The 20397-nt window shown below is 46.6% G+C and overlaps 1 protein-coding gene across 3 annotated transcripts in view; it reads left to right on the forward strand.

Moving 5' to 3' along the window:
* The window catches only part of NMI (N-myc and STAT interactor), a 471986-nt gene that overhangs the window by 121735 nt on the left and 329854 nt on the right, over positions 1-20397 (forward strand). For all 3 annotated transcript variants that reach the window (XM_069616491.1, XM_069616490.1, XM_069616492.1), the window contains exon 4: positions 4321-4437. In XM_069616491.1, coding sequence (XP_069472592.1) covers positions 4321-4437 — 117 coding nt within the window. The remainder of the gene's footprint in view (positions 1-4320; positions 4438-20397) is intronic.

The following is a 20397-nucleotide window of genomic DNA, read 5'->3' on the forward strand; positions in this document are numbered from 1 at the left end:
GGTCGTTACAATAATTCAAGAGCTTTACATGGAACGAGGAGAGAGGAGAGAGGGGATAGGGGATGGCTATGGGATAAGATAAACTGATCAATAAGTGCAAGAACACGAGGGGGAGGGGAGAGGAACACTATTCAAGTCCCGCCCTATGGCCGCAAGGAAAGATGCGCAAGTGCAATTTACAGTAAGGCAAACTAATCACAGGTAAAAACCATGGGGTGCAGCAGATGGAAAAAATGCCTGAAAGAGACTTTACAGCAGGGCACATTAATCACAGGCAACGACCATGGGGTGCAGCAGATGGAAAAATTGCTGAAAGGCGATTTTACAGCAAGGCACACTAAACGCAGAAGCTGTGGACAGAGCGACCTGGTGTAACAGAAAAATGACATGAGCAGTTTACTCCCAAGTAAGTATGGAAGTTTACCTTGAATAGAAATGTGTCGGCGTGAGGCCACAAACAGCCCCCAATTTCAGGTCACTCGATGCGTCAGGGTAGGGAATGAAAAAGGGGGGGCCCCACAGTCCGCCCAAGCCTGGACAGGCCCAGACTGGAGCCTTAGAAATGGGGCTTTGGAGAGGGGGCTGGCGTTCGCCTGCTGGCTTTGGATTGGCTGTTTTTAGAAGGAGAAAGGCCAATCACGCAGCAGCATCAGGCTGCTTCAGTTAGTGCTTTGGGGATTAATCTTCGGGCGGCCATGTTTGGAGATGGATAAACACATGAATGAATATGGCCAAGCATGAGCAAATAATGCCTAAGGAGCACACTCACGAACATAGATGATGAAAGATCAAAGCAATATTGAGGCAGTGAGCGCTGCTTTTTAAACACTGAAAAAAAGCACCCCTCAGGCTACGAGCTCCAAGTGGAGCCTATTTACGTGTAGATTGATGGCTGCAGTCCCCAAAGTGAAGCCAAAGCCTCGTTTTGTTGGCGGAGGCTCCGGGCGGCCCACAGATGAATCTTCAGGTTCTGTGCAGGCTGAGGGTGTTTGTTGTTTGGTTAATAAAATACATAAATAACATTCATATTCATAGAGTTTCAACACTAAATGGTGGAACGGATAACCATATCAAAGATACATGTAATATCATTGGGCATTTCAAGCTTCAAAAGCTTTAAGAAACCAGTTACTGCAACTACTTTGGATGTGGTGTGACCTGCCAAGCAACACTTCCAAACCAGTTCCTCTTCACCAAAAGCAAACAACCCTGAATTCTATGTTCCATCTTAGAACCTGTATCGCAGTGCATGAAACCAAAAGATGGTTAAGAGTTTCACGTTGGTTGTTCTCCTTGCAAATTCTGCATGTGGCCTGTTCGACTGTCAACATGCCATATCTGACCAAAATCTGTTAGGTCAAAACAAGGTTCCAACGAAAAGGAAGGAACAAACGTTGGGTAAGCTTATCTGGGTAGATTTCTAAATACGGTGCTAAGATGCCCAGTTTTTATGATCCTCATGCAGATGACTTAAAGATGAACACATATGAGGAAGGGGGGCTGGGCCTCCCGAATTATGAAATATACTTTGTGGCGGCACAGTTGCAGTCGGTGCTGGTATGGGACCAACCGGGGGGCGGGGAGACCCTTAAGGGATTGATAGGGGAACTGCTGCCGAGTCGTATGCCGGTTGAACTACTTTGGCACCCATTAGGTGATAAGGGTAGAACTGTAGTGTTTGAGGCGGTGAGGGAAACGTGGAGGAAGTATGTCAGTGGCAGGGGGGTGGGCGGGCGGTATGAGGGCAATCTCCCATGGGGGGCTGATCAGAAGCTCTGTCAGGCGATTGGGAGGGTAGGAATACAGAGGCTCTGGGAGAAGGGATGTGAAACGGTGGGGGACCTCTTTGAAGGTGGGGATACTACTTTCCTGCGAGGAATGGTGCCAGAAGTTTGACCTTCCGCAGGGGCTTTTCTTAGCTTATGGGGCAGTGGTTCATAGGTTAGCGGAGATATGGGCAGGAATTCCAATGGAGCTGGAGTCATGTCCGGTGCTCCGAGTGTTGCTAGATCAGACGGGGGTAGGGCACACATTTCGCGGATCTATAAAGCCCTGCAGGGGGGAACTAAGAGGGGGAGTTGAAGGTTAAGGAGAAATGGGAGGCGGACATGGGACGTCCAATACCGGAGAACGAATTGGCACAGGTCTGGGAATTGGTCCGCAAGACATCAAGGAATGCCCGTTTCCAGCGGGTCCAATTTAATATTTTACATAGGACGTTTGTGACTCCGGTGGTGCTCCGGGCAATGAATAGGGAACTATCGGATGAATGTCCTAGGTGCAGCACGGCGCAGGCAGGGTTTTGGCATATGATATGGAAGTGCGGGATAATAGCCGAGTACTGGGATGAGTTCCTTAAAGGAATGAATGGTTTGTTGGGGACCAGATGAGAACGGTGTCCGGAAACCTGTCTGTGGGGTAGGCCACCGGGGGGAAAAAGGCACAGAATACGGAATAGAATGGGCCGGTTTCTGCTTATACTGGCTAAACGCCGAATGGCGATAGCATGGAAATGCCCACAAGGCCCGGTGATTAATCTATGGCGGAAAGATGTGCGGAGGTGGGGCTTGGCGGAACTAACAGTTTTGCAGAATATGGACCCTGAGACGGAAAGGGAGGGTGTAACGATTCATTGGACCCAATTGCTAAATGAACTGTCAAAGGATAATGACCTATGGCCACCGTGAAGAAGCACAGGTAGGGGTTGGAGGGGTGGGAGGGTGAGGATGAACGGGGAAGACATGAACTTGGGAACTGGCAGTGGTTTCATCCAATCCACAGGGAAACCATGGACGATGGAGGATTGCATGCTGTGACCAATGGAGGGAATGGAAGCCTGGAGGACGAATCCGGACACTGGAGGGGGGGGGGGGGTTAGAGGGAGGTGGATGGGGGTGTGACTTTGTTGATATTGTTAAAATTAAAGTCATTAAGTGTGTTGGGGGTAGGGTATCGGGGGGATTAGGGAGGGGGGGGAGGAGAGGGGAGGGAGGGGGGGGCAGAATTGCGGGTTCTTGGGATGTTATTATAAAATGCCAATAAAGAGTGTTTAAAAAAAGATGACCACATATGCATATTATGGTTAAATAGGGACTTTTTAGCTTTAATCAGGTTTTCAATAAGTTCTTCCAGAGAGCTACCTGATTCGAGGAGGAGATCACAGCATAGTCTCGAGATATCATGTACTAAAACACAGCCTTTCTCCTCCAAAATCAACTTTGTCTACAAACACAGAACCTTTGTGAGACACAAGATCTTCCTAACCAGCGAAAGGCATTTCCAGTGTGCTCTTGCTCTCTGAAAGACGATACCCAACTCATATTTTATGGCATGAACAGGGCGTAATTCCCCCTGGCTTTATTGGAAACTGTACAGATTTACACCAGAAGGGAGCCATTCCCCTGGGTGTGAAGTTGTATAAAGACTGGGTGAAACCAGTAAGCCAGGGGAGGGGAGTCATTCCCCCTGGCCTTTCTGCTGTGAGAGAACATTATTTTGGGCACTGTTCAAGAAGCAGGAGAAGGGAGCCATTCACATGAAGAAGGAACTTCCTGTTTAGTGTGAGGGTTATAGTAGGATTTTGACACAGGACGGTGGAACTTTAATTTAATGCACATTCTGACCGACCCTTTAGTATCAGTTTCGAGGCAGGGAAAACCCTCTTAGAGATCGGGACAGCTAGGTTTTCAATACAATAAACAAAGGTCTATAACCAAAATCATGCCACCTTTGTGTCGGCTGTATTCTTTGACACCCTTACAGGACACAATTACCCACTTCCAGCAATCACTAGCATGTGGCCAAATATGTGAGTCATTTCAATGCTTGATGCTTGGATCTGTGTTCACTCTGCAAGTCAGTGTTGGAAGGCAAACTAACGATTTTCATCCTTCTGAGAATAAGGAATTGAGAACCATTATATTGGGTAATAGTCACACATTTTCTTATAAAAATATCCTCCATTTATTTAGTATTATGTTTTAAGTTATTAGCATTTTCACATTTTGTCTACTACAAATACTAAATTGGAAATTGTGCAAATATTTCAATGGTCACAGGTGGTATTAAGATGCTATGCTCATTTTGTTCTCCTTATCCTTGGCTGCAATTGTCAGAGCTGTGATTGGCTAGTAGTTTGCAGGGTCGAAAGGTGGCTGCCAATCCTGCTTGTGCCTGAGAGAAGAATGAACCTACAGTAGAATGTGGATAGAATGACTAGACTGTGATAACTTGCATACAGGTGTATCATTGTAGGCAGCTGCTAAACGCCTTTTTCTGTATTATTTTATAGACTTAAATCACATGTGTATTGTCTTGCAGGCACAACTAAATCTATTAAATGAAAAGAACTCTGAATTAAAGAAAGAGATTATGCTTATTCAGCAGAATATTCGAGTTGTGGTGGCCAAGTATAAGGGAATGTCTGAAGAAATGAAGGTATTTGCAAAGTTTTTCTTAAATGTCACGTGTGTCTTCTGAAACCTTGCTTTCTTAAATAGTCCTTTGTCAGTTTGTGTACACACATGTTCTTCTTGACTGTAATGGGTTCCACTGTATTGTGCAGGATAGTTGTGTGAGGAGTCGGGAATGAAACCCGGACACAAGTTAGCTATGAATTTCGTTAGACTTTTATTGAAAATTAAGGGGTTGGGAAAAGGCCTCTCTTGACCCTTCTATAAGATGAATTTCCTACCTAAACCAGAACTAAGGATCTGTCTGTGCCAGGATGTTCGAAACAAAACTGCCCTGTGTCCAAAGTCCTATTCTGACCCTCACACTAAAACTAAACTCTAAGGTGAAATGGGAAATGTCTTTAACCCTGGGTGGATTAGAAATGTGTTCACGAAAGAAGAATAAATAGCTCCAACATAAATGTTCTTCAAGGATAAAGGTCATTGCTCCAGAGGGGGGTTCCCTTTCCCTGAATTCCTCTTTACTCCCCGAAGTTTCAGATACAACAGTTCCTTGTGCCTTTCGTGGCCCACAAAAATATTGGCGTAAAATGTTGTGTGACTTTGCAATCTTGTTTCTTTCACAACTCCTGGTGTGCATTTCTGCCAGGGTTTTGCTTCTTCTCTCCTGGTTAACACAATCCCTTTTCTAGTCCTGATGTTTCCTCTCAGGACTTCTTTATTTCACACAGTTAACAATCTCCTGGTGTAGTCTCCTGCCAGGGCTTCTTGTATTCACATACTTGTAGTGGCCTGATATACTCTCCTGCCAGGACTTCTGTTCACACAGGGCATCGGCCCCTTTAGAAAGCTGCACATATACTTTGTCTGTCAATATGTCCTCTAGATATATTATCCGGTCTGGGTTTTCCCTCTACTTGCACAGTATATGCTTGTAGAGGTTTTATTTGTAATTTACTTCCTCTTTCAACATTAAGTTCATTCGCTCTTTCTCTTTCAGTGCCTTGTGATTTAATCACTTGCACTCGGAGTAGCTGCCGATACACCTCAGCGTCTACATTGCCTCTGGGTGGAATCACCAGCTTTTGTTGGCATTCATGGATTCTCGCGCGGGCAGCCAGAGAAGCTTTTCTGTCTGCTTCCTTCTTGTGACTGCTTTTTGCGGCTTCCACTTCATACGTTTGCTTAGTTCCAGGCTCTGGTAATTGAAGCGCTGCTCTCAGTCACCTGTGAACACCCAGGAGCCTATTGCAGGCTCCTGGCATTCCCACAGTGTGGCCTTCTCACGCGGCAGCCTCTTCCTACTTCGTTGGAGAACAGCCTGGCTCCACCGCATCAGTAATTGCCTTTCATTTCTTCAACCTCACGGAGAGACGCAGCTCTATCATGCCAGTAGCAGACATTGATTCCCTGCTTCACTTGCCTTTTAAACTTCCGAGGCACATGTTTATGCAAGCAGCCACTAAGCAGTCGTTGGGCTTGTGGCTTGCTTCATTCTGCATTGCTCGATTCCGATTCCTCGTTCCAGTATTTTGGTCATCCTGGGAAACTTGAATACACATTTCCAGTGGTCATAAATGGTGAATGAGTCCTGGGTGATTGATAGGTGAAACTGGAGACAGTGATTTCCCTATTCTTCATGTGAGGAGTGGAAGTACAACAAAAAGGCCATGAGGGTATTCAATATGGGAGGGTGATTTTGAAGAGAAAATGGGGGATACCATTTCTCACCGGATGAAGTCGTGACATCTCCCCAGAGGTTGTCTACCCCTCTCCACGTGTGATCCTCCCTCATATTGCTGCCCCTCGGCCACATGGGAGTAGACGGGAAATCATTGATGACTCCATCGGATTCATCACAGTTGCCATCCAGGGTTTAACCCCCCCTGGAATTTACAGTAGTCTATGACTAACAGCCAAACATTGTTGACATTGAAAGAGTTTGACCAACCCCAGAATAATTGTTCAATGCAATCTTGCATTTCGGCCTAAAAAAATAAGTGACGATGTTTATATTTTGCCAAAGCATTTCAGTAAAACAAAAAAGGCAATTTGTTAACTGATGAAGCGTTGGTATGAAAGGGGCTAACCTAAATCAATACAGCACATATTCAACTAACTTGTGTTCCTAAAAGCTGTTGCGCCTTTGATTTCCCTTCTCGGTAACGTTCAGCTGATTATCCTGCATGCACATCAAGGGTTGCTATCACTGTCTTCTGCATTACCCTCGTTAAATGGCAAGGTTACTGTTTGTATGTAACTGGCCCGACAACAGAAAAGACCCATCAGTAACCTTGATGTGACTTGTGTATGTAGTTATGGCTGTAGAGCTGCCAATATTTGAAGCAGTCTTTAGTTTATTTAGCATTTTGGTCAGTCATGTCTTTCATGCAAGAGCAAACACAGAACTAAGTAGAAGGTACTGCTAAAAAACAACCATTAAAATGGAACCAAAGATTGAAAACAGGGATTTGGGTAGGGCTAATATATACAAGGAAAGGTGAGAGGGATGCAAGGGAGATGGGGTGGGAGATATTAGGGAAACGTTCATGACTACTCAATTTTATGTTTTTGGGTGTGCAACTAATCTTCGCTTTTGTTTTCAGATGTCTCAGTCAACTATTTATCGCAGGCAATTCCCCCAGCACAGATTCTCTGTGGGGGGGCCAGTCAGGGTTGCGGTTAGTTTCTGTCCATTCTAGCTCTGTTTCTGGTTCCTCGATATCCAGTGGGCCGAAATTCCCTATCTGGCTGTGTCGACATTTGGGAAGATAGCCAGCTGGGACATGTACCACCCTGAGACAGTCGATGATGGGCCCGGGGCTGGAAAGGGAAGATCCCAGCGCACTCTCACTCTTTCTGCGTCAATTGATAGGTGTCCGTCATAGTAGTGATACGCTAACTCCTGCCCAAACCAAGGTCAGTGTTGGGTAAGAATTGATGCAGTCACACTGTGTGAGGCTACACAACATTTATCTACTTTTTATTAAGTAACCCACCTTTTGGTATAGGTCTGTACTACACAAGTTGGTAGTGTGACTGAGCAGCCAGGCCTATCTCAAGAGGGGTAAATGTGAGCTGTAGCGCTGTACAAATGACTTCCGTAAATAAAAGTAGCCGAGTAACACTTACACTCAAGGTTTCTGTTAAAAAAAATATTTATTTAATTAACATCAATTTTTAAATAAGCGTTCTTTAAAAAGGCAATTCATGTAACAATGTAAATATACTTTAAAATTACTTTTCAGAATCAGAACAAGTAGTGTATAATCTTTGGATATGCTTCTTACACAATTCCTACACCTTAAGGTGACTTCAATTATAAGGGCAATAATGGCATTTATATATCACACTGGTTATACTTTGAAAATTCTGAGTTTGCAGAAAGGAAAGGTTTAGGGGAGGAAAAAGGTTAAATAGGTTCTCAATAAATGTGAGAACAATGACATCTTCAAATAAAGTCTAGACAAGCCTTTTCCAGCAGTAACAGTTTACAACAAGCTACCACCTAGGAGGGACAGACAATATCAAAATCAATGGACTAGAAGAGTCTTCAGGTAGCCAGAACAGCCAAAGTCAATTGGAGCACAGTCTATGGGGCTGAGGCACTTCTTAGATCCGAAAACAGTCTAGCACAAAGTTAGAACGTTTGTAGAAAAATTACTTGTAGGGTCACAAGCTGTTAAGCCTGTGAAAAGAGAATTGGGATCAACTCTAAAAGTAAGCCACTGCTCCTGTTTTACTTTTAGCACAGCTAAAAGACAATGAGGTGAGTACTCCAAGTCTAAACAGTACCTCTAGTTGTAAGATGAGTGGTCCAGACCCCACGTTCCCGAGCCTCAGTCGTGGGGACAAGAGCGAGGACATCTGGATTGCTCCTGCGGCGTACTTGGGAGGTTGTCGGCAGCCATGGGCTCTTTTCGGTTCAGCTACACTTTGTGGTTTCAGCGCTTAGCAAACAGCACTGTTGCGGATCTCGGATACTGGTTGGGCTTCCTTCACTCCTTGGGTCCTACACTCTGGTAAGGGGGCTCGAGCTCTGGTGGTCCTGCTTCTGGAAGGTCCTTAGGAGACTCCTGGAGCTTCTAGCTTGATTTCAGACGCTTCACTCGACTACGGATTACTCGACCTCTGGCACTCGGTTCTTGCAGCAATGAAGAAGTACAGCCAGTCTGGGAAGATAGTCCAGTGGATTTAGTTGGTGCCACTAACCCAAGGGGAGAAGTTGTCGCTTCCGGAGCTTCTCTGTCGAATTGAAAAAGGAGTTTCAGCACAGCAGCAGGGCTTCACTGGGCAATTGAAAGATCAAGGAAGAAGCAGCAAGCTTTGTTCACGGTTTCTTCATTGGGTCTTTCTCTGAGTGGTCGCCTCTGCCTCTAGTCCCAAAAGCCTCGCCTTTTGAGCAGGTTTCTCCCATTCATGCGCAGCCTAGGATGTCAATCACACAGCAGGGTGGCTGTCCTAAAAGGACCGCCAGCCAGGAAATCACGACTGGTTGCATTCAGGCATTCCTAGAGACAAAGGATAGGGGAGTTTTAGGACCCTCCCTCACATCCTGTCCTTCCAGACACACTGGAGCCGGGGGGGGGGGCTTCTGGGCAGAAGCCCGCCAAAGGCAAGACAAACCAAGGACTTTAATCTTGTTAGGGAGAATGTTTTTCGTTTTAGTGTTTAATTTCTTTTTGCTGAACTTTGGAACTTTGTACTTTTAATTATATGTTTTTGGTTTTGGAGTCTGACAAACTCCCTAGGCATCATCTTTTTACATTGTGTCACACAGCACCTTCAGTGTAGTGACACAGGTAAGTCTCTTAAATTTCCCCAAGGTTTAAATACCTTCTCTTGGTGAAACTACTGTTTCGAAGAGCAGTGAAGTAAAATCGACTTTACTTACATTTTGTAACTTTCTAGACCCATTACACACTATCTTACAATAGGGTGGTGGAGGGGTTACTTAGTATCCCCTTTGTCTAGCTTCTCATGTAACATTTTTATGTTACCCTTCCTACAATTAATGGCTGGTGGCAGTGGTTTACTTTTTCCTACCATTGTGTGTTTCAACCGCAGGCTGCAGTTGCTGCCCCAGTAAAGCACCCATGGGTGCCCATTTTCTCAAAATGGCCCCGGTCGTCTTTTTTCGCCATTTCTTGTAGGAAAGGACCTTCTTGAGATTTACTCTGCGTGCCAAACCAGGTTTAGCCCCTTTGTTCACTTTGTCTTTGGCGGGATTCACTGGTGAAATTCGTCTCTGGCTCCTGCGTGTCTGGCAGGGCAGGAAGTGAGGGAGGTGCCCAAAACTCCCTGTGCTTAATCTCCAAGGTGACATGAATGCACTCTTAGGTGATTGGCTGGCTGGCTGTACTTGGAGGACAGCCACCCTGCTGTGTGAGTGACAGCTAGCCTGCAAATGAATGGGAGAAACGTGCATTAAAATCCAGGCTTTTGGCTTGGAAGGCCAAGTTGACCACTGGACAAAGGAATCCCAAGAAGAACTTGGAAGAGATGCTTGTTGCAACTCCTGGACCTTTGATTTGCCCGGTGAAGCCCTGCTGCATTGCTGAAGCTCTGAATTCACCTCGACTAGAGAAGCCCTGCAACGGACGACTAGTGCCCTTGGGTTGGTGGGACCAATCAACCCCAAATCCAACTCGTCTGGACATCCACTCAGAGATGGCTGTGCTTCCATTGCTGCTGCAGGAACCGATTGCCAGGGAGAGGAACACCAGATGGAGTGCATTGTTTTTAAGTTGGACCCGAGCTCCAGGAAGATCCTCAGGACTCCCATGAAGCAGTACTGACCAAGTCTGAGCCAACTCCAGAGTGCTTGACCCCAGATGCGCGGAAAGTCCATTAAGGTATCCGAGAACTGCAGTGGTGCTGTTTGCGAGAGACGCGAGGAGCTGAAACCGCGAAGTGCCGCTGATCTGATGTTTGCCCATTGTTGCTGCCGACTTTCCATTCATAGTGCAGGATTCCCCAGACGTCCTCCCTCTTGTCCCCACGACTGAGGCTCAGGAACACAGAATCTGCAGATCTACAGGAACAGAAGCCAGCTGGATCCAGTTTTCTTCAAACCAAAGGTACTGTAAAACTAAGGGGACTTACCTTTTGTTGTGTAGCCTTGCTAGTTCTCAGTTGAGACTTGCCTTGGTTGCCTTTGCAAAGTTGCTGGCAGCGTTGACCCTCACAAGCCTCGCAGGTTGTGGCCCTACAGTGATTTCCTTTTCTACAAAGACTTCTAAAACATTGTGCAAGACTTTTACCTACCTGCAAGAAGATGTTCAGCTCCCCTAGACATAGCTCAATTAACCTTGGCTTGCCTGGCTCCCTGAAAGACTTTTCTTTCCTCTGACTTTGTGCTTTAACTATTCCCAGGAAAGGGTTAATGTACTTTGCATTGGAGGGTTCAAAAAGTACTTACCTGCTTAAGAATATTTGTTAACAATTGTTTTCTCCTTCTAAAAACCTTTGCCTTTGACATCCCACCCAGTGTTGCTCTAAATGTGCCAGTGATGAATCAATGTCCACAGTGTCCTAGTTATTTAAGTCACCTGAGGGTGTAGGAAGTGTCTGTGTGCCATCCCCAATGTGTATCAACTGATTTAGTGAAACTGAGAGTGTGTATTTATTGAAGTATATTTTATGTTATATGATTGCTCCCTTCTAAAGAAGGCTTATTCAACTCACTGTTAAATAAATTAATAATTGCTTAATCAAGAAACCTTGTGTGTAAGTGTTTATTTGACTAACCTGTCATTGTGAAACTCTGTGTTACAACCTTACAGCTCACATTGACCCCTCTTGAGATAAGCCTGGCTGCTCAGTCACTCTACCAACTTGTGTAGTACGTGCTTATACCAAACGGTAGGTTAACTATTGCCAAGAGGACAAGGCTGGTGCAGTCTTCCACATGGTACTGCATGCAATCTTGCCTAACAAATCTGTTTTGACGCACAGAGTAAAACCCAAGAAAGACCTCACAAACAGAAAATGGTGAAAAAAGAAGACACTGGCCATTTTGACGAAATGGTCACTCATTGGTGCTGTACTACAACTGAGGGCTCAGCCTGCGGTAGGAAATCACAATGGTATGAAAAAGTAAACCACTGCCTCCAGCCATTTAAAGAAGTGAGGGTAACATACAAATGTTACATGAGAATGTAGGGAAAGGGGCTACTAATTAACCCCCCCAGCACTCCACATAAAATGGGATGTGCTGGACCTACAAAGAGAAAAGGTAAGTCAAGTCAATTTCACTTTACTATTCTTGGGAACTGTAGTTCACAAAGGAAAAGGTACTTAAACCTTATGGGGAATCCACAGGATTTCTCTGTGAAACTGCACTGAAGGTGCTGTGTGTCACCATACACAAAGTAAATGCCTATGGCGTTTGTCAGACTCCAAAAACAGTGGAAATACATAATCCAAATCATGTCAAAACACATGAGAGAGTGAGAAAAAGGTCTCACTCACTCCAGGGTTAAAATTAAAAAGTCTTAAATTCCAGCAAAAGAGAATTAGCAGAGAATTCTTCCTTTACAGCCAACCAATACCAGACCTTCTCCCTGATCACAACACCTAGGAAGGTCTGTCAGAGTAGCATTACTGTTACGCCTCCCCAAAATAAGCCAACCATCACTAGGCAGAACAGAACTCCGGAAAAGGTCAGTCACAGTGGTGATACTATAACACCTTCCCAGCAGAGGCCAACAAGCACTACTTCCTTTTTCCAAAAAAGAACCTCGGGTAACCCTTGAAACTAAAACCCTCTTAATGCCATGGTGATATCTGCCCTGCCCGTATCATAAGAGGCAGGTAAGGAACTCGCCCCTTCATCACATCCCTTATCAATGCTTCATTCAAATCTAGTATTGCACCCAATAACCTAAAGGATGCCTGGGTACTTCCGCTACTAAAAAAGCCAACTCTAGATCCAAATAACCCCTCCAATTATAGGCCCATTACCACAGTACCGTTTCTACTAAAAATACTGGATCGAGCAGATTACCTGCAGATTCAACAACATCTAGAATCAAGCAATCTGCTTGGTCTTAGACAATCAGGGTTCAGACCAAGACACAGGACTGAAACAGCTCTTATTGACCGTAAGACACAAATTCAAGCCCTAAAAGACAAAGGCAACCTTGCCCTTCTCCTACTTCTAGATCTGTCTGCAGCATTTGACCTAGTAAACCACAAAGTCCTTTGCAGCCATCTAACATCTGTTGCTCATTTCTCACATAATGCTAATGATTGGATCCAGTCTTTCCTAAACAACAGATCTATGAAGGTCTTCGCACCATCAGCCTCTACAGAACCAACACCTTTCACCTGTGGAGTTCCCCAAGGATCCTGCGTGTCCCCAACACTATTTAATGTGTTCACAAAGCCTCTGTTTGATGACCTTGACTATTTGGGTGTCGCCTACACCAATTACGCCGATGACAACCAAATACTCATCCCTATCACTGTAAACTATGCTACAGACAGCAAAACACTTAACAACATCTACCTCATCATACAAGCCTAGATGACTAAGCATGGACTCTGTCTTAACGATGATAAGATAGAGTTGCTCCTCCTAGGATCCCCAGCAAACCTCAACAAACTATATGAACAATTTACCTCCTTTAACATTGATGGGAACATAATCAAAATCTTTAAGGATGTAAAAACCTTAGGCATTTACATCGATTCTGTTCTCTCGCTAACAAGACAAACCAATGCAATGGCCTCCTCCTCGGCATATACCTGCAAATTAATCATTGCCTGCAGACCTTTCATCTCTAAAGCAAACTGCATCACAATAGCCAGAGCCCTAGTCTTGTCAAAACTTGACTATTGTAACACGCTATATCTAGGAACCATCCAACAGAACCTAAATAAGATGCAAGTCATACAAAATAATGCCATCAGATCAGCAATTAACATCCCGAGATCACAGCACATTTCTGAAACCAGGTGCTATCGAACTGGTTATTTGCCAAGCAAAGAATCACACTCAAAACCCTGTCACTCACAAACAAGTGTCTCGCTAACCTGGCACCCAAGTATCTGACTAACATTCTCTCATGCAACATACCAGCCCCTCCTACTAGAACTGCTCAGACACATTGCTTCAACATCTCTAGGTACAAGTTACAAAGAGCAGGAGGGATTAGCTTCCCGGTATTAGCAGCCAAAAACTGGAACGCTCTTCCTATAGCGCTAAGATCCGAACCTTCTTATGATCTGTTTAGGAAAAATGTAAAGTTGTGGCTTCCTGAGAAAGAATGTAACCGCTCCTCGTAACACGGCCTACCATTGAACTGTTCACACTGGTACAGTAACTATGGTACTCACAGACCTGCATACAACCAGCTATTTATACATGTGTAATTATGTAAGTTAAGCCCGCTTGGGCAATACTACTGTACCTTTTCTACGTCTCTGTATGAAACTAAACTGTATGGATACATCTTTGTAAATTGTAAGTTAAGTGTATGCAATTATGTAACATGTAAGATAAGCGCCAAGATGCCTCAGGGCTTGGAGCTCTCTACAAATAAATAAACTAAACTAAACTACACCCCTTCAAGTGAGATGAGAACCCCATGAACATAGGTAAGTACTGTGAGGTTCACACATCTGTTTGTGTCCATAGAACAGAAGACAGTGTGCAAGCCCACACGTATGTGGTGTTAGGCAAGATTGTGTACAGTACGCTTTGGGTGCACTACAGCAACCTTGACCTCCTGGCAATAGGAACCCAACCTTTGGTATAAGTCTGTACTACACAGGTTGGTGGTGTGGTTGAGCAGCCAGACGTATCTCAAGAGGGGTCAATGTGAGCAGTAGGCTTGTAACACAGTTTCACAGTGACAGTTATTAAAATAAATGCTTACACTCAAGGTTTCTTGATTAAACAATTATTAATTTATTTAACAGTCAGTTATATAAGCCTTTTTCGGAAGGGAGCAAAACATGTAACAAAAATGATATACTTCAGAAATCAGATGACACCCATTGGGGATGGCACACAGGCACTTCCTACACCCTCAGGTGACTTAAATAGCTAGGACACTGTGGACAATGATTTATCACTGGTACATGTAGAGCAATACTGAGTTTGGTGCAAAGGTTAGATAGGGAAATAAAACAAAGATTGACAACACATTCATAAAAAGGTAAGTACTTTTTGAACCTTCCAATGTCAAGTAAATGTAACCCTTTCCTGGGGGAAACGTAAAGGCACAGAGTCGAAGGTAAGAAGAGTCTCTCAGGGAGCCAGGACTGCCAATGTTAGTTGAGCAAAGTCTAGGGGAGCTGAAGATCTTCTTTGCAGGTAAGTATAATGTTTTAGAAAGATTTGTAGAAATAAGATTCACTTGAAGGGCCACAAGCTGGGAGGCTTGTGAGGGGCAAAGTCGTAAGCAGCTCTGCAAGGGCAACCAAGACAAGTCTCAACTGAGAGCAACACAACAAGAGGTAAGTTCTTTTAGACTTTACAGCACCTTTTGGTTAGAAGAAATGGTTCCAGCTGGCTTCTGTTCCTGTACAGCTCTGCAGATCCTGGTGTTCCTGCGCCTTAGTCGTAGGGACAAGAGGGAGGACGTCTGGGGACTCCTGCACTGCAATGGGAAGGTCAGCGGCAGCAATGGGCAAACTTCAATTCAATGGCACGTCAGTGTTTCAGCTCCTCGCGTCTCGCAGCAAATAGCAACACTGCGGTTCTCGGATACCACTTCAGACTTTCCTCGCATCTGGGGTCCAGCACTCTGTTGAGGTGGCTCAGGCTTGGTCAGTCCTGCTTCAGGGAAGTCCGGAGGATCTTCCTGGCGCTCGGGTCCGACTTAAAACGATCCACTCGATTTGGTGTTCCTCTCCCTGGCACTTCGGTTCCAGCAGCAGCAGCAGTGGAAGTACAGCCATCTCCCAGAGGATGTGCAAACAAGCTCACTTTGGAGTTGATTGGTCCCACCAACTCAAGGGCAGAAGTCGTCCTTGCAAAGCTTCTCTAGTCGGAGCTTCGGCACAGCAGCAGAGCTTCACCGGGCAAACCAACGGACCAGGATGCGCAGCAGGCGTCTCTTCCAAGTTCTTCTTCGGATTCCTTCGTCCAGTGGTTGACTTTGCCTTCCCAGCCAAAAGTCTCGCCTTTTTATGCAGGTTTCTCCCATCATTCCAGCCTAGCTGTCAATCACACAGCAGGGTGGCTGTCCTTGACGGACAGCCAGCTGGCCAATCACCCACATACTGGAGCCAGAGGCGGGCTTCACTTGTGAATCCTGCCAAAGACAAAATGAACAAAGGGACCAAACCTGGTTTGGCATGCAGAGTAACTCTCAAGAAGGACCTTTCTGACAAGAAATGTTGAAAAAAGAAGACCGGGTCATTTTGACAAAATGGGCACCCATGGGTGCCTTACTGCAGCTGCGAACGCACACACACACTGGTAAAATATTGTGTGCTGGGTCTAGAAAGTTACAAAATGTAAGTGAAGTCAATTTCACTTCACTGCTCTTGGAAGCCGTAGTTTCACCATGAGAAGGTAGTTAAACCTTTGGGAAATCCAAGAGACTTCCCTGTGCCACTGCACTGAAGGTGCTGTGTGTCACAATGCAAAGATGATGCCCATGGAGTTTGTCAGACTCCAAAGTCAAAAGAAACACAGAGTCCAAATCACAGAAAAAACACATGAGAGAGTGGCGAAAAGGTCTCACTCTCTCCAGGTTAGAAATGACAAGTCCTAAATTCCAGCAAAAGAGCTGGGGGTCTCTAAGGTAGAGAGGAATTGGCACACCTCTGAGAATTCTCCGTAACACGTGGGAACACTGTCAACTCCCTGTGGAGCGTGAGAGTAATGCTAAGGACATCTGTAACCCTCTTTACTGATGCAGGACACACAGACAGGCTTGCACCTGATACCAGCAGCCCACCATGGCTCAGCGGAGACTCCTCTGAATTCTAAAATGGCGTGCCATAGTTTAGAAATATACACTGACTGGGGATTCCAAGATGGCCGCCGGGGTGATGGGTCGCGAATAAGCGCGCTCCTCGTCCGGGCCGCCCCAATGAAGAACTTCAAGGGAAGATTCGCCGATTACTGAAGGGTGAAAATTGCCCCCCACTGATGCGGGCCCCGGGTGCTAAGTGAGGCCAGCAGATCCGAGCGTTTGCGTGCGGTGGGGAAACGGTACGCGGACGAGCTGAGACGGCCCCTCCCCCTCCGGGACGCAGGGCGCTGATGGCCGGCGGCACAGGGGGAGAGACGAGAGATCACACTCGGGTGAGTGGGGACCGAGGAGGCGGGCCCAAGAAGACCAGGCGGGACGAGGACCCTGATCCTGGACCTATGAAGTCGCAGGGACGGGAGGAGCGGTGAGCCGGAGATGAGACGAGCCCGCGTTCGGTGTTCGAAGAGTCCCCCGCATGCAGGGAAGGGACGGTGAGTCTTGGGGCTCGGCAGCAGCACACGGAGCCCCCAGACACAAGAAGGACAGTACGTGAGGAGAGCATTGGAGGACCGAGGGCACTGGAGCAGGGGCGATCGTTAACATAAGGTGAGAGCCCCATGTGTGAGGATTAACTTAAAGGGCTAAAGAATCCGGAGGAGGGGGGGCTGGCTCTCCCCCCCCCGCCCCCGAGAAGAAGCTGCGGCGGAATTCGGGGAGAGAGGGATGCGACATATGGGGGTGAGGCCTCAGTCTTGCCTGGAGCGAGAGGGCAAAACTGCGCTGGATGGTCTCCAGTAAGCCCAGGCCCACCAAGAGAATCCAACAACCAGGGAGTCATAGGGTAGTAATAAGTGTACAGACCGGGCGGTGAGCCCCCCCCCACATCCCTCTAAAGATCACGCAACGGGGGGATTGAGTAAAGAACCATAAGGTCCACTTGGCTTCATGCAGCTGCGCTCCAGGGAACACTGGTTAAAGAACTCTTAGCAACCTCCTTCCCACACGGCAAGGAACTGGCGACTGCTGGGATTTTGTGGTTTGCAGTGAAAAGGGGGGGGAACTACCTCAGCGAGACTATAAGTAACCCAATAACTCTGCAGGGACCATGTCGAAAACCAAGGGGAAAGGGGGTTCAACTCAGCAGGCGGCACAGAATATGAAACAGGATGCTAACATCCTTCAGATGTGGGCAACAGACAGCTCGATCCAAGCCAGAGTGAAGGGACTAGATGACCTTCCCCAAAGTGAAGGCAATGCCCACGGGTATCACCCCCAAATGCCATCAAGGGATGATCTGCAGATGTGGTTCGCTGAACTTCAGGAGAAATGTATGTCTACAGTCCAGGAACAATTTGCAACGATGAAGGACGACCTGAAGCAGGTGGTCCAAGATTTGAAACGGGATGTGGCCAGCCTGGAGGAGAGAACGGACTCACTTGAAAGAGTGGTTCACAGTATGGAAGAGGAAACTCAACAAATTAGTGAGACCCAGGAACATCTGGTACGGCTTACACATAATCTGGAGATTCAATGCGAGGACTTGGAGAACCGCTCTCAGAGATCCAACATTCGCATAAAGAATATGGCAGAGTCAGTGCAAGATAAGGATCTCAAGAAGGCGGTCAAAGAGGTCTTCAGAGACGTGCTGGAGGCACAAGATGCGGAGGAGGTGGGGATAGACGGTGTGCACAGGGTGGGCCCGAAGAGATCAGGAGCGCCTGGAGAGAGGCCTTGAGATGTGTTGGTGGCCTTATCGTCATATCCTCAAAAAGAGCAAATCCTGAGAAGAGCGAGGGAGATGCATCACATCCGCATGAACGGGGAAGAAATTCGGTTGTATCAGGACCTAGCACTGGTAACACTGTAAAAGAGAAGAACGATGGCCCCCCTAGTCAAAGCCCTGGTGGAGAGGCAAATAAGATACAAATGGACCTTCCCTTTTGGTCTGTTGTTCTCATGGGAGGGCAAGCAGAGAAGAGTAATGTCATGGGAGGAAGGTCTCGGCGTGATGGGACTACAGACTGAGGGGGAGGGATGATGGAGATCTCAAAGCAAGGAGAGAACTACAAAGAAGGCCGAGAGGATGGGAAACCGTCAGACAAAGCAAGAAGAATAAAGGAAAGGAAAGCTGCAAGATGTCGCAGTAGATGGAACGGCTGGGCTGGGTGCAAAGGTAATGGCTCCCTGACTCTTACCCGGGCGGGACATGCATCGCAGGGCCAGCATGGTGGAGTCTCAGACATAATCAGAATCGATCGAAGAGGCGGCCTGGGGCGGGATTAAGGCCTTGGAATCCATTAAGGACTCATGGAAATGCGGGGTTTAGGATTCCCCGCAATTTTTCCCCCCCCCAAGGACATGGTGGGCAGGGGGCGAGGGGCGCAACGCCCAAGCTTCCATAGGAACCTGTGCCCCTCTCGGGGGGACAGTTACACGGTTTAATGTTTCTTGTTGGGGGGGAGTCTGGGGGGTGGGAGGACGTCAAGCTTTGAATATAGGTGGACTCTAAGACATTGGACATGAACTTGACCAAATGGGGAAAATCCGGTTTATAACCTACAACCTCAGGGGCATTAATCACCCAGTGAAGAGGAAAAAGTTGGAGCATCTGTTTAAGAGGGAGAAATAGGAGGTTCTGTTACTTCAAGAAACGCACATTAGAGCTAGGGACAAGCAGAAAATATGCATAAGGGGATATAGAATCTGGGCACAGGCAAACGCACCCGAAAAGAGCAGGAGAGATAATAGCGATCAAGAAAGGGTGGAATCCCGTCCTGGTGGATACCCACATAGATAAGGAAGGAAGATCTGCCTTCGTCAATGCGGTGCTAGAGGGCCACCACATTACCCTGACCTCAATATATTCCCCAAATGTGGGGGGCCAGGACGGGTTTTTGAGGGACACTTTAAGGAAGTTGGAAGACTATGCAAAGGGGGAGGTAATACTGGGGGGAGACCTCAATATGGCATGGCACCCACAGATAGATAGAAGCTCGGGTGGCTCCCATGGAATAGGGGCACCATCGAAACGGCTTAAGCAACAAATGGAGCAGTTGGGCCAGTGTGATGTGTGGAAAGAACTCAGGGGGGACCAGAGGGGAATCACATATTTTTTGCATCTCCACAATTCCATGTCTAGGATCAATTACTTCTGTACCTCTGTGGGCCTATTGGGTAGGATCAAGGGGATCGACAAAGGGTCACTTTCATTGTCAGATAATGCCCCGTTATCGATCAATCTAGATCTGTCAGGGGGGAAGAACGGGCTATGGAAGTGGAGACTTCCCCTTGACGTACTCCAGGATCCTGTTATGGGGGAATCACTTAGGGAAATGGTGAAGGAATATTTTGAACAAAACAACACAGGGGAAGTCCCCCTGGGGACAGTGTGGGAGGCATTTAAAGCAGTGATCCGAGGGAAAATTATTGCCCTAAAGGTAACAAAAGACAAGCAGAGGTATGGATGGGGAAAAAAAGCTGGAAACCATAGTGGAGGATATACAAGAGAAACTCCTGAGTCAACCCACACGTACACTAAAAAAATCCCTGAAACACACACAAGGCCAGCTGGAAATGCTGCGCTCTAAGGGGGCAGAGAAATCATTATTATATTTCAAACAGAGATACTACATTAAGGCCCACAAAGCTGACAAACTACTAGCTCCACAACTCCGGGTAAAACAGAAAGATATGGCGATTAAAAAAAATTAGAAATGAGAGGGGGGAGCCTTTGACGGGCACACAAGATATGGGGGAAGCTTTTAGGGAATTCTATCAAAGGCTATACACTACGAGCGCCCCAGACGGGAATGCACAGGACAACTACTTACAGACCCTCCCGATCCCTCGAATCTCGGATGAAGACAGGTTGGCCCTAGAAAGCCCTATAGGGGAGGAGGAGGTGAAGAAGGCAATAGCAGATCTTCTGTTAAACAAAGCACCCAGCCCAGCTGGCTTTACGGCCCTCTTCTACAAAAAATATGTGGCCACCGTATAACCCCCTTTCTCACCAGGCTCATAAACTCCTTAAAGGAGAGCGGGAATCTTAC

The sequence above is a fragment of the Ambystoma mexicanum genome, chromosome 9 (assembly GCF_040938575.1).
Source record: "Ambystoma mexicanum isolate Mex_15411 chromosome 9, UKY_AmexF1_1, whole genome shotgun sequence".
In the NCBI taxonomy this organism is placed as follows: Eukaryota; Metazoa; Chordata; class Amphibia; order Caudata; family Ambystomatidae; genus Ambystoma; species Ambystoma mexicanum.